General features: G+C 36.9%; 1 protein-coding gene across 2 annotated transcripts in view; it reads right to left on the bottom strand.

The window, feature by feature from the left end:
- Positions 1-277: 277 nt before the first annotated feature.
- RYR2 (ryanodine receptor 2) overlaps positions 278-25767 on the bottom strand; it is a 455638-nt gene continuing 430148 nt past the window's right edge. For both annotated transcript variants that reach the window (XM_080389100.1, XM_080389099.1), the window contains exons 100-104: positions 24997-25153; positions 23129-23193; positions 21876-21976; positions 20299-20350; positions 278-18557 (exon numbers count right to left, since the gene is read on the bottom strand). In XM_080389100.1, the coding sequence (XP_080245226.1) occupies positions 18462-18557; positions 20299-20350; positions 21876-21976; positions 23129-23193; positions 24997-25153 (471 nt within the window). In that variant the 3' untranslated portion in view covers positions 278-18461. The remainder of the gene's footprint in view (positions 18558-20298; positions 20351-21875; positions 21977-23128; positions 23194-24996; positions 25154-25767) is intronic.

Raw genomic sequence — 25767 nt, 5'->3', positions numbered from 1 at the left:
GTTGATTTCTCAGGGTTGCAAACAAGAAACCTCAGGTAACAATATGGCTACATGTGGTAACAACTGTGAAAAAGTAGGAAAAAGTAGGGACAGTAAGTGAGATAGATACCATATATCTTACTGTTTGAAATGACAAAAGTATACAGGTCTTTAGGAAAGCACTTTGATACTTTGATTTTCTTACCACTATATGAAACACAACAGTGTTTTTGTTTTATATATTTATTTCAGTCAGTGACGAAGAGTATAAATACTCATACCAACTACGCTCACAAACTTTTATCTTTTAACCTCACTTTTTTTTTTTTTTTTTTAATTACAGCAAAACTATCACCCCCCAAAAGCAGTTTTCATTTTAATGTAGTTAAATAGTAATTTCACTAATATTGGGGGGGAGGTGGGGGGCAGGGTAACTTCCCTTTAGTCAAGATTCACATCTTGAATTTTTCTTTGGCACAAGGAAGCAAAGCTCCTCATTCTAAAATGCAAGTGTAGGTTGGTCCTTCTGAAAACAGCCCAGGGTGGTGTGACCTGGTTTTCTCCTGGCCAGAGGGATGTTCTCCTTGTGGTCACCTGCTGAGGACACATTCCATCTCACGCTTTCTGCAGCACTGCTCAGTACAACCACTGTGAAGGGAAGCAGGGGCAAGGGCTGCTCTCACTCCAACCTGCTGAGGGTGTTTTGCACTGCAGAGCAAATAAATATTTGAGGAGCGGGAGAGTAAGGATGGAGCATGTAGGAGGGAACACTGCTGGCAAGGATATTGATGCACCTCTGCAGTCCTGAAGATGCTTACCTCCGTGTCTTCCTGCCATGCTCCACCACAGGGGAAATTCAGCAGAAGATGAGTCTGTTATAGTTTACATGTGGACATTATAAGTTACATATGCTACCGGTGAGAGATCCTGGAGGGGGCGGGCAGGCCTGGCACATGGCTATATGCTTCATCCCACAGACAGCACTGCCTTTCCCAAACAGGCTGCTGCGGCTGCCATGCTTCAGCAGGGAATTCATCCGGTGCCACAAAATATCAGCGCAGCTAAATACGCAGGAATTAATTTGAATGGAAACAAGAATGATGGGCATCCAAAACCAAAGAAGAAATTAAATAAGTAAAAAAAAAAACCCTGCCTTCCAAATGTCAGCTAAAATGTCTTTTCCTCTGGGCCCCCTAAACATTGTAAGAGGAATTCAGAAAGGGACAATAACAGATGTCAATGGAAAGATCAGACCCTTTGAAAAGAAAGTGTCATCAAAAGAAGTGAAGTATGGCTCCTAGCCATACAGTTTCTGAAAATGCATAATCAGTCCCTTTGAGGAAACTCAACTAATGCTAGGTGAAGCACCCTTTCCATGCTAATGAAGTTCCTAGGGCTTCCAGCATCCAGAAGTCATTACCAAAATATCCTCCAAAGGTACAGGAACCATAAGAGCCCATGCAGTAACAAAGAGAAAGTTTTCTTTGTCTGAGAAACGCACCCTTGCAAATATTGCCCCTTCACAGAATTAGAGCCCCAAGAAATCCAGAAAGGTCACTGGTGGTCCTTCAACCTGGCACTTTAGTTGCTGTAAACAAAAAACAAAAAAAAACCAACCAAACAAAAGCCCCACAACCAACCAAACAAAAACACACAGCACACACACACACAAACCAAGGAGAGGAGAGCAAAGACAAAAGAAAGGAAATGTGGGTTTCCAAGGACTCCCATGACTGCTGGGATGGGGCATGAGGGGGCCAGTGGGCAGGATCATGGTGCCTGAAGGTCCTGGGACAGTTTGGCTGGGCAAGGTGAGGAACTGTTGGACTGAATGTTGATATCCAAAGGTTTTTCAGATCTCTGTAGAAGACTGATTACCTGAAATAAGAGAAAATATAAATAATTAATTATTTTCCTTACATAAATTGACCTAGAAACATTTTAGAAGACCCAGAAGTGAAACCTTCTGTAAGGGATTCTGCAGGAATCAGCACTTGGTAGCCAGCAGTGCTTTTACTGGAAATTAGTTTAAATATTTTTATCGATGCAAAGGTCACACAGTTCAATCACTCTTACATGATGACAACAGGACAGTAATGAGGACAGGACAGTCATATCAGGTTTTGGATTTTGACCTTTAGGTCATTTTGAACAGTTTTAAGTCAAAGATTCACAAATAAGGAATACAATCTTACCTTATCCTGGAAAGCCATGGGTTTGGAAAAGATGCAAATGTCATATTGTTCAAGCAAATATATTCATGTTTTCAGCATGATGCTTCATTAAAAAGTATATAAGCAAACGCTTGCAGCATAAATAAGTCATATGAGTGCTCACTTGAATCTCTCTGTACATAAGACTATATATACATATCGCAATGCTTCCACAAAGCATATGATTCTTTTGCCCAAGCTTAAAAAAATATGCTTTCCAAACACACAGCTAATGAGGTCTGAAGAAACCATCTGACAAAGAAAGATGCAAAGATTTCGGTACATCTACTTTATTAAAAGAAATTATCAAAACAAGTAATTTATGAAAAGATAGATGACTCAATAGAGAATAAGCATCTTTGTGGGCATGAAAAATAGTGCATGAAAAAGTGCTTTAGATAAGCACAGAAAAAGCTTTTTGCTGTACTCAATGATGTAACATGATAAACAAGGTTTTAATTACTATAATTGAGGCTGATCAAGCATTGGAATAAATAAGGCAGAGTCTGTTTCTGTATAGCCGGATACCTTCAGTTCAGAAAAGCAGGGTTTCTGAGAGATATGCTTTCTTTAACTACAATTTTTTATGCAAAATTGTATAAAATATACTAGTCTATGCTATACAGAAACTAGACAAAAATATTAGGTTTATGGTCTCTCCTGCTTTTAAAAATATATGAATGAAAGTGAATTCAACATTCTCAAGGACTGGAGTCAGATCAATCACACATATTTCCAAGGCCACCCTGGCTCCCAACCTGTCCTGCTTTACAGCTGCCACTGGCCTCGCTAGCTAGACAAAGCTACGGAGGGTTTATGTACCTGCAGTCCTGCTTGCACCAAACCAAGCAGCTGCAGGAGTCAACTACGGTGAAAGCATAAACAGTCACAATGTTTAAGGCTATTTAAAAATATTTGATAAGGAGAGTATATGAAATGTAAACCCCAAAATTGCTGTTTTATTACTTTTGTGATCGAGATTTATGATTTCTTTTATGATTTCAGAAGAATTTTCACATCAGGAAGTGGGACCTCAGTTCCATATGTAAGAGAAAAACCCACCCACATCAACACACCTGGAATTTTTCCAATATCAAATGAACATTAAATAAGCTTTTATACTACATAACAATCAATATTAGTGAGTTAAATGGACCATGAAAAGATACTAAGCAAAATAAGCAAATTTCTGACTCCCTTGTTCTTCTCTGAAGAAGCTTTTTGTCACTTTTTCTGAAGCATAAGAGTAATCTCATAAAGGTAAATACGTTTAACTGGTTTATATTTAAAGTTTTAGGTGAAAATGTTGTATAAATAACCATACACACAGTTCACATCAACAGAGTAGAAACACCATACCCTGCTCTACTGGAGACATGGTTTTATTGCAGCTGCAAGCATGTGGAAACACTCAAACTTTATCGGTTGCTGGAGGTAATAAAGAATTGGGAATGGTGTTGATTTAATTGCATTTTTTTCCTTTATGTCTGATACATATTAAAGTGGTTCATATGTTATTTTGATTTTTTTCTAAGAAAACTTTAATAACCACAGACTTTTGAGATTATCAAATAATAAAAAAATTAACAGAAATACAGACAATGCAATACAGAAATGAGAAAAAACCCAAATTTTTAGGTAAAAAAGTTGGAATTCTTTGTTTCCAGAAGACAGATGAACAGCCTTGTGACTGGCAGAATCCTCAGAAGAAAAAGGTTAACCACTACCCAAGCAAAAGCATATGATAAAAGAAAAAGAGTTAGGATTTGAATCAATGGAAAAGGACGTGAAAAGAAATCATTTTAAGCAAATTCATAGAAATTTGCTATGGAGTTTCAAGAAAACGTAAATAGTTCTGAATAGAAACCTTTTTTTTCTCCCTTTTGATATTCCAGAAGTTATTTAGCAAAATTCTTACAGCAGTTTTCAAACACTGAAAATTAGTAAACAGGAAAAAAAAATCAGAATCTCTTTGCAGAGTTTATGAAGAGTGGGAAAGGTTTTCTAGTCAAAGAACACAGAGAAAGTAAGTATTGTGTAGCTACTTAGCAACACAGCCACATATTGTAGCGGAATCATAGATATTTAGACTAATGCTGTCTTCTTCCATCAAGCTTTCGCAGCATTCTTTTTTCTGGCCTGCAGCACAAGAGCTGCCTATGTAGAATGATCCACGTGGGATTCATAAGTACATTAGTTCAAAATTATTACAATAGGTATAACAGTGCTGTCACATAACACAGCTGAACACTACTGTGTAAATCCATTCTGTCCCCAAAGATCAAAAAGACAAAGAACCTTCTAAGTAGTCAGTACTAAAATTAGTTGCGGGACAAAAGTAAAATCGGTTGCTCACGAGGTACCGTACAAGAATGCCAGTAGCTACAATCGGTGCTACGAACACAGCATGCACACAGGGGTGTGCTTAGCATAGTAACACCAAACAAGTAGAGAGAGCCACCATCAGGAGGTTCTGGCCATCACTAAGCTGGGGCCATGGTACTTTGGGGAGTTGAGGCAGAGGGAACTTCTCTTGTCCATTTATGCTTTCTTCACCCACCATTATCTCACACGTTTCTGCTTTTTCTTAATTTGAGAACTCTTTTCTTATAACCCTCATATTTTCAGTTTCTCTCTTCCCCATCTCATTTTTACTGCGTATTTTTCATTAGCATTACATCATCAAGTTGCATTATACCCTCTTACCCTTCAAATTCAAACTGAAAATGACAAATCGTACCCTTCTGTTCTGAGACAGACAACTGACAAATAAGCCAACCCAGGACTCTTAAATAAATACAGCTCCTCACTCCTCTGCAGTTTCAGAGTCGGATCTGGTGTTCCACATGCAGGTTGGTTTACGCAGTACCGCACTGCTAAACCTGACGGCAACAAAGCAAGAAAGCAGCAAACATGACGTACCTGCATTTAGCCACGACTACCTCTCCGGCTGGGTATTTACGAGCACCATCACCTGCTTGCCATTTTTCACCAAAGAGCTGTTTTCTTCAGCAACTGAGGAAGCCTAAATTCTGCTTCACTTGTAAAGCACTTGGGAAGTAAAAACTAATAATACCATCGACTCTGACTGTCCTCTCATCCAACTCATAAGAATTTACAATTGGTTTTAAAATAAATTTCTTCCTGAAGTGATGGAGGAAAAACTAAAAGCCGAGTAACTGTGCCGCATTTTGCTCCAGTGAGCCAAGATGTTCCTCCTTTAACGCGCCACGCTCGTCTCACCGAGTTGCACAAAACTGACACAAAGGGCCTCAGCAGACTCTGCCCAGCAGCCCCCGTTTATTGTCCACAGGTTCCAGGCAACGGTGCACACCTGCATCTCAACATCAAGAGAAGCTGAGATTCAGCTGGGCACTCACCCTCCCCAGGGAATCAGGCATGCTAGGAGCAAAAACGGACTCCATACAGACTGAGGGGAAAAATGCCAAGTTTATGGGAAGTGCATAGAAGAACCAGAAAGAGAGTGAAAACTCCAGTGCCCCATGGCACTGCCTAAATCACCACATTCCTCCAGTCTTAATATTTTGATTAATATTTTGTCTTAAATGCTGGTTGTCTAGACTGTGCCTTTGGAGGTTAAACTCTATTGTGTTTTTTAAAAAAAACAAACCCACTGCTATGCTTTGCTTTAGATCTGCCTTAATATTAACCAGCATTGACCTCACATGGATGTGGTGGAAATGCAGGAACTGATGTAACCTGTTTTGTTTCCTTTCTTTTAACAGAAATATTAAATACCTGGTGATTTTATGGTGCTTCCTTTTCCTTAAAAAAAATATTGTTTCTATCTCATTCCTAAAGCAATAATGCTATTAAAAGGGCTGAAGTTACTAACAAATATCCAGCATTTTTTAATTTTTATATACATAAATTATTTATTTTTCCATTATTTTTATGAATCAGACATGCCAGGCTACTTTGATATTACTGTATCTCATATTATAAAGGAGGAACATTTTGGCAGGAAGCATTCAGCAGATTAATAGAGAACCCTTCATTGTCCTTCTGGAAAATAAAGATGTCTTTGATACTTTTCATTATCTCAAAAGCTAGAGGTCTGTTCAAAAATCTGCAAGATGTGTGGGCACCACCTGCTTTTTCAGCTTTCTTCCTGAACTCTAATAACAGGGCTGCAGCGGCTCAATTATTTCGGGGCATCGTTTTGGTTACAAAGCCTCCAGAATTCCCAGGGGGTAAATCCCGGTAATAATTGCGTTCTACCTGTGTCTGTAACAAGCCAGAGAAGCTGAGAAGATCACGTTTTTGTCCCCAGTTGCCCACCGGTTGGTCTTTGCTGCATGCCTGGCAATTGCATGTAGTCAAGGATATAAAAGAGGCTTAGTACACCCCAGCATGCGGGCCAGCTACTGCCCAGCCTTCAAATTGCTTCAGCCTCAACCAGAAGGCGTGCTAGAATTCTGTACTCAGGAATACAGCTGCCCTTTACCAAATTCTGCCATTTCTAAAACTGTTGCAACAAAACCATTTTCTCACGGTATTCTAGTTTTATTTTGCAAGTCCCATTTAGCTAGAGGTTGCTCCTTGTTCTGCTTTAAAAGACCCATTCTAAATAAGTGTAATACGAACCCAGTATTTTAAATGATTTTCCTTAAGGTAACAATTACATTTCAGAATCTTTACTACTTTACAAATGAGCTTTCAGTTTTGATGGCTTTTCTACACTTCTGTAGAAGACACCTAATTGTCTAAGTCATTAAATATACATTTTCTATGTTATTCCCTTTTCCTAGAAAATGTTTTGATCACAATTACTCATCATCTTTCTTTCTTTGGTTATGATTAGTTTGTGGACCGTGTTTTACTGAATTAATCTAATTATATCTGTGACCCCATAAATGCTTGGACTGCCTCCCCAGACAGTCTGTTCTTACCATGTGAACAGCCATAATTCGCAATTGCTCAATGCAACAAACCAATCTCTGAATTAGCACCTTCCCTAACAGCTTCTTAAAAGTGCTAACATCTTGAAATTGCAGAATAGCCAGATAAACGGGATGTACTAATAGGCCTTTTCCGGAATTGTTATCCATTAACTTGACCTTAGGAGGAAAACCAAAGTATTTTTAATGTAAAGTGAATTTTAATTTGCTATGAAATGTGACAAATGAGGACACCACTGTAGTTGTATTTTCAGTTCTTGAAAAGATAACAGTGCAAGGAATCAATTAAAAGACCAATTAAAATGAAGCTGAATACAACACAGCCAAAGGGAGAAATTACTATGGAAAACCATTAAAAGGGCTGTACCGTGTTAAAGAGATATTGCATGCCTTTAAATGTACCAGAGAACGGTTCTGTTCCATAACACAATTAATTCATACAGCTTAATTTAAACGTGTTTAAGTGAAACATGCCTTTGCACTACAAATATCTAAAATTCCTTTAATTCACAAGTCCTAAACTGGAATGAGTAACAGAAAATAGGATTTCAGTCAAGCTTTTACACCACCGAAAAGGGATGCACAATCTTCCCCCTGCCCTCTTGTCCTGCAGTTTTCCTTTAGCAAATCTGAGGAAACACATCCCTTGGCAAGAGAAACCGAGCGGTGTTACGTGTAATTGCTTCCCACTGTGTCAGGGAGGTGTCAGGGGTATCCCACATCACAGCTCAAGGCAACACGAGATATCTCGGCTTCAACAGCTACAGCATTTCCAGACATTTTCTCTCTCTGCTTACTGGCCATCAATGGTCATGACTGTGCCTTACGTCTAACACTCACAGTTTCAATACTGGAAGCATCTGCATTTTCCATGAGTGCTCAGACCAAAGAGCAGCAAAGGCTGAAGCATCCACCACATCAACTAAGAAGAGATTCCGAGACAGGTATTTATAATTGCAAAGTTTATATTTCATTTATAAGTATTAATAAGGTGATCAGGTTTTTTTGTTTCTAAAGAAGCAAGAACCAGCTGTGGGTCACAGGATGGAAGACACAACCTGGGTTGCTTTTTGTGCCGCAGTGCCCACGCATATTTCCTCCTGAGGAAAGGGAAGTGTTCATAGGACCACAGCTTAAGCCAAGGAGATCAGGACAACCAGAATAAAAGCAGCATTTTTTTTTTTTTTTAATTAGAACCCTATATACTACAGATTTCCAGTCAGATAAGGATAAGCATTCACCTTATGTTAAATTCCTGCAGAATACACCCATAATTTTGCTGCATGCCAATGCCATCATTATACCACAGTAGTAGCGCTTCTATTCTTTCATTCTATGGCACATGAGGGATATGCATAAGGCACAATAAACTGCACACCTACTCTCTAAGGCATGGTGATAAAGCCCTTATCACAGCTTTGTCACACCCCAAACATTTCCAGAACCATCTCATGAAAGTACGAGGATTGATTTAGCAGCATCTGTACAGCACTCAGCAAAGTCCTCAGCATTGCTGAGGACCATGTTGTCAGTGTCTCCATATGCCCCTTCCCCAGGTACAGTCTGCTATTTCTCAGCACATCTTCTTATAAAAGTTAGTTTTACTGGAGGTACTGTTCTAAATATGCAAAAAAAACCCCTTTAAATCAATTTTTTGTATGAACATGTTTTTTAATCTGCCATCACAATCACTTGGCAGCTTAAGGACATGATGGCCTTACCAGCTTTTAGTTTTTTAAATGTGTCAATTACAAACATTAAAAAGGAAAGAAGAAAAGACTGAGAGCACTGAAAATATTTAGAAAATTGTGTACATACTTGGCAGCCCTTACTGATCTTTTGAGTGGCATGTTTTCCATTAATGAGGAAAATGAAACCCAAAATTACTGACCTAATAAGCAATGAGAGAATGCAGATACAAAAAAAAAAAAGCACATCCAAATTGCTTAACATTAAAATGCCAATTTCTCTAACATTTTTCTTCAGAGTAATGGTTCATCCTTCGACTTAGCCAGAAAGTTAATTTTTTCTCTCTGTTTTTAATATGGAAACTATCCTACCTATTAGCATACACATCTAATTAATTTAAGGAAATACATGATGCTGATTCTGAGTTGTCTAAGTAGGAGTAGCTTAAAAATACTGAGAATAAATATGTACTGATGTCAAATTACAGTGAAATTCAATTTACTTATTTTCTAGTGTTCTGCCTTCAGGAAATACTAACAATAATTTTGAAATTAAATCCTGTCTAAACCAAAGGGTTTCTATCCCACAAAACTTGTTTTCACTATAGAACTCTCATAAATGTACTTTGCAAGATGAGTGTCTGATGGTGTTCTTCTTGACAAGGTGACAGCTTGCATTTGTTAAAAGAATACTGGACATTTCAGCTGGCTGTTCTTTCCAGCTGTAAGTATAAACAGAGTTATACCGTCATAGTAATGTGATCAGTTACAGGAGGATCTTTTGGGAATCAGAAAGGTAAATGCCACGACAGCTGACAGGGAGCAGAAGAAATATGAAATGAAAGCAGATTGTCACATTTGTTTCATAACAGCCTTCTGTTAGCAGCATTAACACTTCTGTTAGACAGCACTACAATTGCTTTACAACAGGCACAGAACCACCACTACGGCGCTGTCACGTAGAAAGCATCTACTCAGATGATTACTACCTTTCAAGGGGAGTTGGTCTATTCCTTTTCAGGAACGCATTTCTGGAGCATATAATCATTTACATACAGTAAAGAAATAGGTATCTTAGGTCACAAAAGTAATCCAAATCCTGGGAATGCAAATTAAGCCACAAAAAGATGCAATGAGCACACCAAGGCAAAAAGAGCAATCAGATAGCGTGGCTAAGGCACAGGGACACCTGAGTTTCATCAGTCCCTAGTGGTAAAACCACCAACACAACAGATAAGTTTGTCTACTGGTTCTAGGTCCAAGTTGGTCAAAACAATGCCAGCATAGATGTTTCTACACTCAAATCATGGTTAATCTGCAAACTGGATAATTGGTTCATCAAGAGCTGATCATATATGCAAAATGTTAACTATAAACCAGCCTTGTACAGCAAGTTCCTTTCACAGCTCTCGTTTCTGTAGCTTACATTGCCCCCGTTGACAAATTAAGTAGTAAACAGTAAGAGTAAAACTTAATGTGACTTATTTTCTAACAGCTTTCCCCGGCAGAAGCACACCGAGCAGTAACATTCAGATTAGCGTCTCAGAAGCTTATTTTAAACACTCTTTTATAACTCTGTTGGATTTCTATGGCAAGGAATTCATAGCCTGAATAAAAATGATGTGGGTGAAATGTGCATATTAGCCTTGCAAGCATCTTAATTACCTTTATTTTTTAAAAAATCAAATAGCTGCAGAGAAGAGGCTACTGCAATTGCAGACCGCTCAAGGATTCCTTATGAAATCCTTATATTTATGACAAAAAAGTAATTAATTATTCATCAGTTCCACAAAGCATATACAAGCAACATTTTTATACACTATAAATTATGTACTTTGGAGATTTACATGAGCACTCAGTACTGGAAAGTCTCTAACTATCCTGTATTTGCATACTATTTAGATGTTAAGGGTCATCTAGACAGGTGAAGATTTGGATAAAGACAAAAAGAAATATTTCCATCTGGTTATCTGGTTATTAAACATAACAGTCTGTGACGCTCCAAAGGGAATACGAAATCATTCGTAGAAGGAAAATTTAAACAATAAATAGGCTTCTTAAACTGCAAAAGACTAACAGTTAAGAAAATTATATTACTTTTTTTTTTTTTGCCTGAAATAATCCAGGATTATTTTGGCTTGCTTTTATAATCACTTCCAAGTACTGCAAAGTATGTTATATCAACCTCTTGATACAGGGCAGAAGTCTGAGCAAATAGAAAGCAAACTTGCTTCATTAGAGTCAAGAATAATTAAGGCTGAGCCAGGAACAGGCAAATTCCAAGACAATGGGTCTATCTTTATATTCTTATATTTAAATTATGATGAATTTTGCACCTGTCCAAGCATAAAGAACCAGTGAAGAAAATAAATTCAGTGTCTATGTTCTATCCCAAGCTTATTCCATTCTGCCACATCTAATTAAACATGGAACAGTTTTCCAGATGTGCATGGAACACTATAAACCATCATTTTCTAAAACACTGAGGAAGATAAATAATCATTTTACCTGTCACTTGAATTGGCTTAAAGCAGGGCACGTAGATGAGCATCAAGGATAATAATCTTTTCAAATAGCTAGGAAATATAGTGAGTTTCGGGTTTTCACATATTACTATTCAATAGCAACAATGTAGTTTATTAAAACCTTAGGGTAACATTGTGGAGCACTTAGAAATAGCGCAGTAGTTACATCTAATCTATGAGGCCACTTTAATATAGATTGTAGTTAGGTGTCTGAAATGTTGTATTATTTGGATAGAACCAAAAATCAACAGCCTGTTATATGATCCAGTCATACCACTGGTTTATTTCCTAGTCCGTGGATATACTCCTCTCATATAATCATTCTATTAGGACGGACCACGTGACAGAAGTGCTTTGTTGTCAGCACTGAGCAGCTGCCTAATTAATTTGACTTTAATTTCTTATGAGGAACTGTCTGCACGTGCCTGTGTATCAGCAGGCATGCAGTACGCAGTTGGCTGCCAGGGAACAGAGCCAATAACGCAACTGAGCAAACACAGATGGTCAGTCATCGTCCTTTCCCTGGCACCAAGAACTCCAGAACTGGATGTGCTTAGTCTAGCACAAGCATGATACCACAGGATGGAAGAGCATCCTCACCGGATGCCACTGTTTGAGCCAGATGTCACCTGTTCTGCTACCTTCCTGCGGGTCTGCACAAGGGGCACGGTGCGCCTCAAAGCTGAGAATGGCACTTGCTTCACTATTACTGCAATTTAATTATCTCCATAGAAATATAGCAACAGTTCATGAACCTTTACTTCATCCATTTTCCTCACATCATGTTTTCTTCACTAGTAGTTTTTGCAAGGTTTAAAATAAGTTCAAGACTTTTTATTTTATTTTTCCACTCCTTAAACTGCAGAAAACAAAATAACTGTGATGCCTTCATAGGATACAGTGTTCACTCACTAGGAGCTCCCTAAGGAGTTCGATGCTCCTGAACATTACCAAGATTCACTGTCTACTTTATCACAGTAACTTTTCCTAAACACTCAAAAAACAAATTGTCCAACTTTTATTAGAAGGCATACTTTACTGTAACACAGTGAAGTCAGTTCTCAGCAGCTTTTCCCAGTCATACAAATTACTTACAAATTGCTGCCTTTTCTTTAAAAAACGTTCATCCCTATTGACATAATTATCACATGCTAAAGTAAATAATCTCTTGTACTTTGCTGAATTCTACCTTCTGCCACAATGTGTTACAGAAGATGAAGCTGCAGGAATCACAAGACTTTAGCATAGTAATTGTTGAGTGAGAAGGGAGTGTGATAGATCTGTGTTAGTGCCCAATACCTGATTTTAAAACAATTCATAGCATTATTCTAACATATCTCAAAAGCTGAGCAGGAAAGAGAAAAGATGCTAGTGCTAGTCAGGTACTTCTTTTGTTCATTAATATGTTCATGAACATAGCAGGATATTTTCCCTTCAAAGACACAGAGTACAGAAACAGTTGAAAGATGTATCTTTGAAATTGAAGCACAGCAAGCTACAAAAATGCTAATATTTCCCAAAGATTAAAAGCAAGCATATTCTCTAAATCTCAGTAAATATGGATTTTTTTTTTTTTTTAAAGAGGTATATAAATGGCACTTCAGGATTTTTTTCAGCAGTAATTTACTAGAGGGAGAAAAACAGGAAAAAAAGGAATACACTTCAAAAACGCTTGCTATGCTGAGGCCAACTGACTTCTACAAATCTTTTTTCTTCTCAGTTATGTTTGCTTGCAGGTAACCTAGTAAGTAGACAGCTGATGAATTTTTCATCATTACCTATTCTGTTCCTGATATTACCCTACTGTAAACTTGGCCTTTCCTGTCCATATACTGAATCTATGTATTCTCTTTTGTCCTTTGCTCAGGTTTTCAGCTCTTTAAGGCTAAAGACTATAGTCTGGTTATGAACAGGTATGGCAGCTGACACCAGAAGAAATGAATTTTTGGGTTGGATCCTGAAACTCACTTGTAGCATACAAAACAAAGTTTAAAATAAAACATGAAAGACTTAAAAATGAATCTATATCTACCTGAAACAAAAAAAAAAAAAACAAAAACCCAAACCCCACCCTGCTTCATAAAAATTCTGTGTTTCAACTCTTTTCATTTATAAAGGTGTTCTTAGTAAAGCTTGTGATCTGTGTATTTTCTAGACAGTGCCTAGTATCACCAAAAAATACTTACGGTTCTTAAGCATCTAACAGGAAATGAAGAAGTTCCGTCACAGCAGTCAGTGCAGAAGCAGAGCTCATTGAAGGTTTCATGACAAAATCACACATCTCAACAGATGAAAGAAATTATTTGCTTTCATATTCTTTCTTTCTCATGCTATTTTTTTAAATCTAATAATTTCTTTCTTTGATTTCAGGACTTTCCATGCTCTAATTCTCCCTGGATGGTTCTATTCTTTTCAATGCATTCAACTCATGAAGTTTCCTTCTATCCTACTAGCACTACAAAAAGAGCAATTGACCAAAACCTTCTGAATTATTTCAAATCTCAGATTGCATGATCCAGCAGTATTTAGCCATCTTTCAGTGTTCCAAGGGTAATTATTGAAAATATATCCAAGAGAGAGGTATTCCATCTATATAACTGCAATTTCTACTAAGTAACAGAGCAACTACATCTTGCATGCAAACTTGGAGCATTTACACAATTCATTGAAAGCAAAAGACATTCAGTTTGCTGCAATTGTGGATTTTTGAGCTTTACTCTCTTCCATTTCAGAAATTTCAAAACTTTTTTTCAGGAGAATTCTAAGTCAGATCTTTCTATCCTCACCAAAATGTATAGGTCAAACCTTTGCAACTGCAGATCAGCCCATGGTTCTGTTATTACTAAAGCTGTTCATATCAAAAATTGCCTCAACTCTTGACCTCCATTGGCACGGCAGAATGATGCTGTTTGGCTGTCATGCATCTTCAACAACTGCTGAGAACAGTCATCTTCACCACCTAACAGAGACACATCCTTTTGCCTAAATAAATATCCAAAGACAATTGTGAAGAAGACCAAATAGAAGAAATTGCATAGGTACAGTTAAAATGCTATGCAGATGACAGCAAAAACCCTAATTCAGAAAACACATGAAAAGGATCCTAAAAAAAAACCCAAAAGATAAACGAGGCAGCTGCAAAAAAGGCTCACCTATAAATGGATATTTGTGCTTAAACATCTTGCAAATCTTGAGTGACTGTATGATATAATTTGGAATTCTATTTGCAACCAAGCCTCTATGGTTTAGCATGGCTTTAGAAAAGCTGCAGAAAACTGAAAAAGAAGCAAATAAATACACAAATTAAAGTGGCTATGACTTAAGAAAAGAGATAGAAGGAGCTACATCTCTGAGCATAAATGTTAGACAGATTTAATCAAAGAACATATCCACCCATGCTCTCTGTGACAGATGTCTTATCCTTTGACAGAGACTGCTCTGGACACCACAGTTATGCTTGGTTTGGTTAATGAATAAAAATATTAGTATGCACTTTACTTTAGAAAATAAAATTATTTGGAAAATATTACATACTATGAATACTTTACAGGTGACTAAGTAAAAGGAATTATTCAGTGCCTCTGAAGATGGTAGGAATGTTATCAAAGGAGTTACAGAAAGAAATGTTTATGCAATGCACCAGCAAAATGCTATTATCCATTAGTAAGCGTCCTGTAAAAGTAGGAAGACACAAATGAAAATATCCAACAACAACTTAAACAGCACATAGTGGGCCAGATGAAGGAATAGTCCTGTAGTAATGCAAGGGCCAAAGACATTACAGCGTCCTTTTCTTGTCTTCTATTTTCTGTGATTGTCTCAGTCAAAACCTCAGACTTAGGCTTCAAAGTTTTAGGGAAAGACGTAAGAACAGAGTATTGGAAGAAGGTATAACAAATGTCAGGTAACCCAGTGCTAAGCAGAACAAAATATAAACAAGTAACAACTTCCACAAATGAGTCACACGTCAACTGCTCTGCCACCTTACTTTGTTTTTCCATTGCCATTCCTTCCTTTGTTTCTTTGCTGAAAGCAACATGCATGCACTGGGATCATGAGTTTATAGAGCTCTTCTCAATTCTTTTGCCATTCAGAGGTAAACCACAACTCTCTCTCAGCTATCTTCAATAAAGGGCAAGAGTTCCTCCTGAAAATTACAGTTCTACTGACACAATCAGTAAATTTAGCTAACAGCTGAAAAAAAATTAGCATACACAAATATGTGTGTTAAGTATAACCTTATCCTAAAGATCACATGCATAAGCACTATAATTTAATTTCTTGGATTTAGCAGTGGCATTTTATTACCTGATCTTGTATGTCGTGCTAGTATATAGGACACATATGTTAAAGTTAATTTCTTTTGATACAACTATTAAAGCAGCAAGTTGTCGTTATTGGTCGGCTGTGTTCATATGATCACATTGCTTATTTTACTGACTTTTACAGCACAAAAATTTGAAGAAATTGCATTTGTCATGGTAATTCAGTAATTTTTTAATAAAATCTAAGAATCCACTTCAACTTTGCCTAAGTCTAAACCAAATTAAACAGTATTAACTTGTTTAATGTTGATAACACAGTCTGTATCATATAGTATATCGCCTGTCTGAATATTACCCTCTTAAAAGTGCACATCAGTGTGAGAAACAGTATGAGTCACAGGATATGCATACTTCAAAAATAAGCCTACCTCCTATGAGAAATACTCTTATTTTCAAATTCAAAATTAGTTTCTTTTCTGGAATTCAGATGTGTTAAGAAAAAGGCTCTCAGTGGCAAGTTTTGTGCGCTAAATGAAGCAGAAATGCCAAGTTGCAGAGACTCACAGAAAGTCTACAGCCATTGCAGAGGGGACAGCACGCACCAGGAACCAGGCTCTGAAGGTCTGCCCAAGCTAGTTTCCATCTTTTTCCAGCAGTGAACACTAATCTTGCAAATTCTCATGAACCAGTTCTTAGCTGTAGAAATTTGTTTCTGGAAAGCTATAATTAATATAATAAATGAAGATTTTGCAGACTTAAAAAGAAACTTTTTAGATCACCATATAACCCGTAGATCTCATCCTGAAAGACTCTAGTGTTTAAGTATGGCTTCACGTGTATTTTTTAAACAGCATACTGGATTCAACAGCAAGCATACCCCAGAAGCTTTGTGACATGAAAGCTGAGGTTAAAGAAACGTGATACTTTTATTCTGGTATTTGCCTACAAAGTCCATTCGATTTTGTTTTGTAGACAAAGGGATCTTGAAAGATCAGTCAGAATCATTCGCTACATATTTCTCAGCAAAACGTGCAAAACCACAATCATGTGTGTGACTGTATCAAACAACTATTCTCGCGTTGTACACCCAAAAAGGAATATCATTGCAATCCCCCATTTCTAAATCTTATATGCAAATCCCAGAAAGGCTGGTTAGAAGTGTTTTATGGAGTTGTGCCAAACCGGGAGGAAACAAAGCTGGAATGAGTACTCCAAACCGGGTAGAGGTGGTTTAAAACCTGAATAAAAATTGTAGCTGCTGTACTCACCCCTCCCACCACAGCAGCCTGCCTAGCCTCTGGCCTCCAATATTGCAGAATTTGAGAAAATTTTACCAGAAACCTTATCAGTATCCCAATTTCAGAGTAGCTGAACTGGAAGCCTGGCTTTCAGGAATACATAATTAGTATTTTTAAAGGACTAATTCTTTAGTTATAATTTTTCTTAATTATAACTGAAGATTGATACAACCAATGTATTTTATGACAAAACTGTGGCCCATTAAGAAATGAGGTGAAGCAACAGAACAGCAGGAAATCCAGGAGAAAAAACAAATCCAAACCCAAAACCATTCATTAAAGAAACAGCAGCTTAATCCTGTTTTGAAGCAGGTGTAATTAATCTGGGAATTAATAAAAAGACTCCATAAAAAAGACCTCAAATGCTACAAAAACCAGCTTGTTTCCATTCTGAATCTCTCTTTTTATTTGTAAAGACTGGCATTACAATTGAAAAGGACTCAAAATGGAGTGATGTACACATCATTGGTGTTTCATGATGCAACTGATGGAGTCCCTGAATGGATATTGCTTCAGCTTTGCTTTTAAAAAATAATTTAACAAGAAAATCTTCAACTCCACTATCGATCACAGGTGGCAGAAATGAGAGAAATAAAAAGAAAAGAAACCAAGACTACTGTCAAATTCATAACATATACATTGTTGGCTGATGACACTTGTTCCAGATGTACAATAAAGCCCACAACACTTTATTACTATGGATATAATTATTGTGAATGTTTTCTCATGTTGATCAACTTGCTTCTGAACGTTGTTGTTTTGATTGTTTTAAACTTGCATAATAAACATGCAATGAAACATTTCTTGTTAAAGTGTTTTTTGCAGTCATCTTGTTTTCATACAAAGATTTCATAAAGTTGCAGTGTTGTATCAGAGCATTACCAAAATAAGAGCAAAAGCTAAAGAGGAAGGTAAATGTGAAATGAACTTGGTGAGAATAACCTAATCTTGTCCTGAGACACTCCAGTCTGGTTAAAAAGATGTGCACAATCAAATCCCTTCCTCCCAAACCCACCACAAAATAAATATTAACTTGGAAGAAAGGGAAGACATAAAAAAAAAATAAATGTTATCATGCACTCATCTTCTGCATAGCTCAACCCACATATAGTAAGGCACTATTTCCCCACAACTTAGTGTCCACAACAATCTTTTACAGTCCTCTGCGAACTACATATAGTTCCTTCCAGGATGATGAAATAAACAGATCAAATGAGTGTTGCTACCATGTCACCCCATGTGTGATCATATAGACAAGGGCATCACCTGGCAGTTTCAGAAATAAGCTGTCTCAAGTCTCTTCTTATGTGTGCATGTTATGTATAGGGATATCTTTTGTGTGTGCAAGTGGTTGGTTTGTTTTCCAGAGTTGCTGTTATTTTTCATTGTTCTTCACTCCAGTGTTCTCAAAGCAAATACACAAGAAAATAAAAGCACAGTTGGGTCATTAAAAACAGAGCTTTGGTGCTCCAAAAAGCACAAGCTTTGGGGATTTAAGAAATCTGTTAGATGTTCCCAAAAGAGCTGGGAAATACATGGACATATTTGCATCTGGAAATCCTCATCTCTGCTTAGTTGAGTTGGTCTTCATACTGTTTTCGGAAGCAATCACCAGCAGGGAAAAACTCCCAGCACCGTTCTTGGTACATTTTCCATACATAGGATTCCTGAAAGAAACACAATTTAAATAATTTAATTTGATTCAATGAGAAAGAGCCAACCATAATTTTTTTTTCCTCTTTTATTTATACACTGCTTCATTTTTTGATTCTGTGCATACCATGTTGTTGTATATTGACCTACAAAATCACGTTAACGTTTTCGATCAGTTTAAAGTAGCTTTTAGAATTTTGTCACCTTGTCAAAAAGCACTAGAGAAACACATAGCAGAGGACCTGGTAATTTAGTTCTTCTTGCACATCCAGGAGCACTGTAAAGCTCAGATAAAGCCAATCACAAGGTAAATACCAGAGTAAGCTGAATCTTTTCTCTCATAGAAATTTGGCTGAATTTCTGCATTAGTCATTTCAAAATATGGATACACACAATACACTAAAAAAAACGGCCTTAAAAAAATATTGCTTAGAAGAGCAATATTTTCTGAATCAGTGGTGGGGTTTGTTTGGGTTTTTTTCTGATTATTTGTTCGGGTAAGGCTCCATCACTAGGCTGTCCAGAAAATAGTAAAGGATATGTCAGTTTATTTCCATTTTAATCACACCCCTTAAATGTGCTTTTTATTACACAAATACAAGTTCCCTGGTAGAAAGGACATATGTCACACAAGTTATAGAATCATAGAATCATTTAGGTTGGAAAATACTTTTAAGATCAGCAGGTCCAACCATAAACTTAACACTGCCATGTGCACCACTAAACCATGTCCCTAGAAGTTATGTAGTATGAAGCACTTTCAATTTTCAAAGGATCAGCTAACAAATTACCGAAACTGAACAGTTAGTAGAAATCTGGCCTCAGTGAATAAAGTAGGACACACTGTATGCCAAGAAAAAAAGAAAACACAAATAAAAAAAAAAATTTTAAATCCCATCTAATGTGAAATTCTCAAATGACAAATGGATGTTAAAAATAGCAAAGCAAATACATAAAATCTGATACTGGACATAGCTGAGAGGATTTATGCAAAGAAGATGATTATAATTGCCCAGTACATTTCTGAAAGAGTTCTCAGTTCAGAAAGAGTAAGATACATAGACTTATAGCAAATCATCCCTTTGACCCAAATCTGTGGGTCTATGTATATAATGCTCTTCAGGTTTTTTGTTGTGTAATATTCAACACAGAAACATTTGCTTAGACAGCTGCCAGACTATCACTAGAAAAAAAAATAGTAGTTTGTAAATTTGATATATTTTATTCCTGAGTATATTTAATAGAACTTGAAGGAAGCACCAGAAGTTTGAAAGAACAACAGCAAAGAAGAAACCTCCAGGGAAAAGTTCTCAAAACAGCTTTCATTTTAAATATTTGCAAAGTCTTTTTCATATCGATTTATACAGGAATGTAGACATAGAAATTTATATATAAATAATAAGAAAGGACAATTATTATTAAAAAACACTCAAGAGGGAGAAACGAAGAGTCCTGCTTTCACATGATGCTTAAATGTTCTGTTTATCATTATTTTTGTCTACAGTCTGTATTTATATTTTGTGGAAGTAACACTTTAAGAAAATAAAATAGGGATAGAAAGTACTACAGAATTGATACTCAATCTCACATTAAGAAACCAAAGTCCTAACAATTGTTTAGAAGAATAAGAATTAAGTTACATATCATACAGGGAGCTGTTCATTAGAATACTCAGTTTTACCAAGCCTGAATAATTTTTATTTTAGAATCATTCTTATTTAATAACTGTTGACATCATAGAGTTGTTCAACCTACCTGTCCTGTATGCTCTGTTTCATCTTTGTTAATAAGATACATCAGAAAAAACCTACAAACAAAAAAACATCTGTTATGGGTCCAGTATTTGGAAACATTAGGAAACCCACAGAGGGACAGATATTTTTCAGCATGTACAGTGATAATGCTGTTCATGGACTTACAAGTTCCAGAGTTCCATTTATGGTAACATTCCCAAAACATTACATATACTTCCCTGATGCTGCTGACATTCACTCATTGTTCAATGAATAGTATGCTAAAATGCAAAAGATTCAGTTTGATTTACAGTAAATAGCAGCTCAGTATAAATGAATATTTTCTAAGTTTTCTAATCTGAAAATTATAAGAAGGTTTTTTTTGCCCATGGACACCAACTTAGAGACAAAGAACAGTCATGGGACCTTTCTTTTTTTCCTCTCCTCACAATGAGTAAGAAATGCTGAAGACAATTAAGAGATTTCTCTTGTTGAAATTATAGCTTGGGCATATTTTACTAGTGTTTGTAACTCAAGATCATCATGAGCAGAAAAACTTGTAATTTTAAAAATACATTAGTCTTGGGGTTTTCAGGTATCTGACAGACACTAGGGGACGATTTCAAAATTTCACTCATAATAGACATTCTCTCCAAACATATGTAAAAATATAAAATATGATCATGCACAAAAATGTCAAAAAACCTTTCCTTAGGATGATGCACTTAGAGTAAGTATGCTCTAGTATGTTATTTGTGTAGCACATTCTAAGTAGGAACAAAATCCCATATGACGGTGGTTTTAATGTATTTTGTTTGCAAAACCTGTTTTTTGGGTGGAAGTTCTTTATAGGGATGTTTGACTTTACACTCATTATTTTGTGCACATACAGTGCTAGTTTATAGATGCAAAGTCACAGTCCATCCATTGCTTCACACTGACAGCAACGTAAAATAGACTTTAGCACTAGATTTTCTTATGTACCTGGCAGGAAAGGAACAGTATGATATAGTGATTGTGGACCTGATAAATGGCTTTATTTCCAAATTTAAAAAGACTGAATTTAGTGGTCACTGATGCTCTGCTTGGATTTTCCAAAGGTGGACCTGATGTCCTTGGTCCAGCCCCTCCCTTGTCTATTTCCTTATTCCTGTTCCCCTACCTCCCTTAGTCCCAGGTTCTCTTAGTCAGCCTCAGCACCTCACTCAAATTATTCACTCAAAAATGCAAGTTTTCCCTCTTTTGCCTCACTCCTTTGCTTTTGCACTCTCTCCGTCAGCCTCCAGGCCAGGTCATACCATTCCTTTGTACCTTGACACAACACAGTCAGTTTTACACCACCTCCACAGTCACATATTAAGTTCACAGTTTCCATTTCCTACCTCACACAAACTTGGTGGCTCACAACCAAGCTGGAGACAAGGTAATGAAGTTCATTCATTCCTTGCTCCCATCACCATGGCATTATATATTCAGACAGCATGAGTGCACATCAAAGGCAAAGAGTACTGACTCTTAGTTATGCAAGAGAGCTAATCGGGTACTTGCAGAGGTTGCAAAGTCATGAATTAGCAAGGAGTTTGTTTTGACTGTACTCACAAATAATTGGCCAAGTTGTGCTCCTGTAGCGTGTGTGTTTCAAAGCCATGGGGCACTGTATCAAAGTAGTCGTTTCCTATTCCACAGATAAAGCACTTCGTCTAAAAGAAAGAATACAGAGCACTTCAACACTATATATAACCATGCACTTCTTTAAGAAAAGGCCAATAAAAATCTAACAATTTTCTTGAAAATGGAAATGCATCATGTATATGTGCTGAACAAAAAGATTTTTCTTTTAAAGATTGGGACTGGATACCTCAGCCAATACACTTGAATAGAAGTTTAACAGCAATCAGAATAGCTTCATACTGTTAAAAAAAACCCCAAAAAACCCCAACAAAACAAAACAAAAAAAACCCCAAAACCCACCTTTGCCAGCTGTAAATGAACAGGTATCAGGAGAAAGAATGGTATACAATGGTCAAAGCTGATTTTTTTTTTCCCTTTAACACTGTAAATAGCACTCACTGTAACATATGGCAATATTTACCTCAATGTCTGTTGTGCTTGTCCAGCTGAAACTGAATATACTTAGTTTAGATTACAAAATACAATAGGTTTGCTTTTCTGAGTTCTTATAGTCATATTTAAATGGCAGAATAGAAAACCATGAAGTACAGGATACTTGCACACAAATTAACTGAAGAAAATTACAACTGAGATGGACTGTAATATGACAGTGTCAACACCTGGTGTTAGAAACCTCTCATGTGAAGATCCAAAGGACTTAAATAGCTACAGACATGTAATTCATTGTAATATATGCAATGTACAAAGATTTTTCTTCTTTTACAAAAATGTAAAATTTTGAAAATACAGGGATTAGTCTAAACTTTTCAAAGTCGTGAGAAAATAAGCTTTTATGCTTTTTGTCTCAATTTTTGTTAACTTATCACTGACAGTGAAAAAACTGGCCACACTTGATGTGGAGGTATTAACAAAATCCATAGTAGGAACTGGCAAACAAATGCAAAATATGCTTAGAGCAGAGTATCAGTTTAGGCAGCCTGGGTTTGTGTCCCATGCAAACAGACTTGCAAGGGAGCAGCTGTGCAGCTATGAACTGAGATGTGACAGCAGAGCCTCAACAGGACATTGTATCCAACCAGGATATTGGACTGTGTATAGACTGTATATTCCTTTTAGTTTAAAAAAAAAAAAAAAATCCACTAGCTAGATCACATTTTGATTGAAAACAGATTTCATGAAACCTGAAAATAGGGTATGGTTCAGCAATTGGATGTTCTTACCTCCATGTCTTCCTTAACTTGCTCTTGCTGATCTCTTAACTCACCAAAAGCATCAATAATTAAACCTAGGGTTTAAGTTAAAAGTACAGTTAATGTTCAAGAACAGAACTGAGACAAAGAATATTAAACGAGAATCTCGTGCAGAAATAACAGAACCCAAGATATATTCCAAAGACCACAAAAACAATATGTGAAAGAAAATGAGCCAGCGAAAGCAAAGTGCTACTAGTAGCATGGCTGATAGTACCATTTGGAATTATAAAATGGGACAAGCAGACTTCCAGTTTGTTCACAGTGCTCTAATCTTGACTCAGTACCTGAAGGCACATGTAGCTTTACAGTGATCAGGGCTTTACTAAGAATACTACGGCACATTTAACAGAGTTCAGGGATTTATTACACAGCAGATGCAGAGAGGCTCAGAGCTCTGGGCATCCTCCCTTATTATGGCTGTTAAGTAGTATGAGGTCCCACTGTCAGAGCTCTACTGGAGTAAGGGGCCATTTCAGGGAGATATAGAAAGATGAAGAAAAAACACCGCAGGCTCCATGGCTGAGATGATAAATTCTTTATGATTCTCCCTTTGCTTACATCAATACAAATAAGGACTAATTCCACAATCATTAACACCTATACGCTGTAAAACTGATGGACACCAGATAATAATTATACTCACAGCTTGACAGCTAAGGCCTTTACTCCACAGCCACTCACAAAACGAAGGAATGAACAGTATAAAATATGCCACTTCAGGCTACAAAAAATTTTGCACGTTCCCCAAGCCCTTTAAAAAACTTGTTGCTTTAGTAGGAATTATAAACCATTTGCCACAAGTACAGAGTCATCTTCTCAACTTCCTTATAGGAAATGAGAAAGCATCGTTACTGCTGTCAAAATAAGTTAGCTGTTAGCTGACAGAACGACATAAGGTATCACTAGAACAGCAACTGGACCTAGCAAAAATCATCATATTTTTTTCCAAAATCAAGGATATACTTCTGTTAATTTGTACAAACTTTAATAAAGGATGATCTTCTGGGTAATCTTGACAGTCTTTTGAAGGTATAATACGGAAACAGAGAGGTCCTTTAAGTACTTTAGGTAATAACATTAAACATCATTAATACAAACATAACAACAAAACCCCTGACTTCCCAAAATTCAGTATCCACTATTCAGCTTACAACAGCAAGTCACTCTGTCAGTCAGCTTCAAACTCAGAAGCCAACCTGATGGCAGCTGATTATCCATTGTCATTAACCAGGATATACTAAAGCTGTTTCATATCAAGCACCTTTCTTTACTCTTTGACATTGTTCAAGTAAGAAGGCATCACACCAAACAGAGGCTTTTATGAAAAAAAGATTAAACCTCTTAAAGCTATGCTTCAATTTTCACACCGCTACCACCAATCTGAAGATCTGCCAGTCAAGAACACTGGATGCTGGCAGAGGGAACGCTGATAGCACCCGCTACTGATTTTGTCCACATACATGCGCAAAGGGTAGGTTATGCTGAAAGACAATTTTAAAGTATGCCACAAGATTTTTAATCACTTCTTTTGCTAATAATTTGCAGGAGGCTTTTAGAAAGGGCAATGAGAAGATAGAAATGGCAGTGACACCAGTATTCCCACAGAAAAGAGCTTTTTTTGTTTCCACTGCTCCAGTTAAAGCCTGTGGATTTCACAGAGACTAGGAAGAACAGCATATGGATAAAATCCAGCTGGGTGTATTTTATTATATAGGTCTGTGCTTCATGTTCTGCCCTGGTGTCCTGGTTGAATCTTAGGGGTGTGATTAGCATAGAACTAAGAAAATTGTAGTGCTAAATAACGCTTTTAGTCTCACCATGTTACGAACATTTACCTTGAATAATCGCAAGGAGGATGACAATCACAAAGAAGAAGAAAGTGATATCAAAGATAATTCGATAGATTTCATATTCGTCTCCTGCTGGATCCTCTATTTCATCACCAATGCCTCCACCAGCACGGACTCCAACATACATGTGAAACATGTAGCACTAGAAAACACAAAGCACAGGGATAAAAAGTTTGTCTGCAGCTAAAAGTAAAAATACCCATTGTTGTAAATTCAGTAATTGGTAGAACTGGTCTATGGTCTAGCAACTATAGTATCTTAAGTCATCTTTTTCTCCCTTTTGAGGTTAGGTTTATTTCTGAGGGGGGTGAAATGCTGCTGTGCAGCTGAAGTTGCAGTATTTCATGTTCTGTCATCATGTAGCAGTTCAAAAAGATTAAAGGTTCAACTGCCTTAAGGCCAGCAGCACAGCATGATTCACTTACAACTGTTTCAGTACTACGCAAGTAGGAAATGCTGTTACTACTACAGCCATCTCCTGTTCCTTTTCTTTGCTCAAACATGAATGACATTCCCCATCTTTCAAACAAATGTTTCAAACAAATTCAAAAACCAAAACAAAATGAAACAATCAAAAAACCTTTAAGAATGTTTGTGCAGAGGAACAACTAATGATGGAGTAAGTCAGATTAATACTGTGGAAGTATGGTCTGAAAAGTGTTAAAACAAGTCTCTGTATAGTTATGTAGGATGCTTACAATGCAAAATTTTCAGTTTATCATGCTGTATTTTAATAGAAAAGTATTAGATTACTCT

This window comes from Falco punctatus (genome assembly GCF_963210335.1).
Source record: "Falco punctatus genome assembly, chromosome: 5".
NCBI classification, from domain to species: domain Eukaryota; kingdom Metazoa; phylum Chordata; class Aves; order Falconiformes; family Falconidae; genus Falco; species Falco punctatus.
This window is presented reverse-complemented; position numbering and strand designations above follow the sequence as displayed.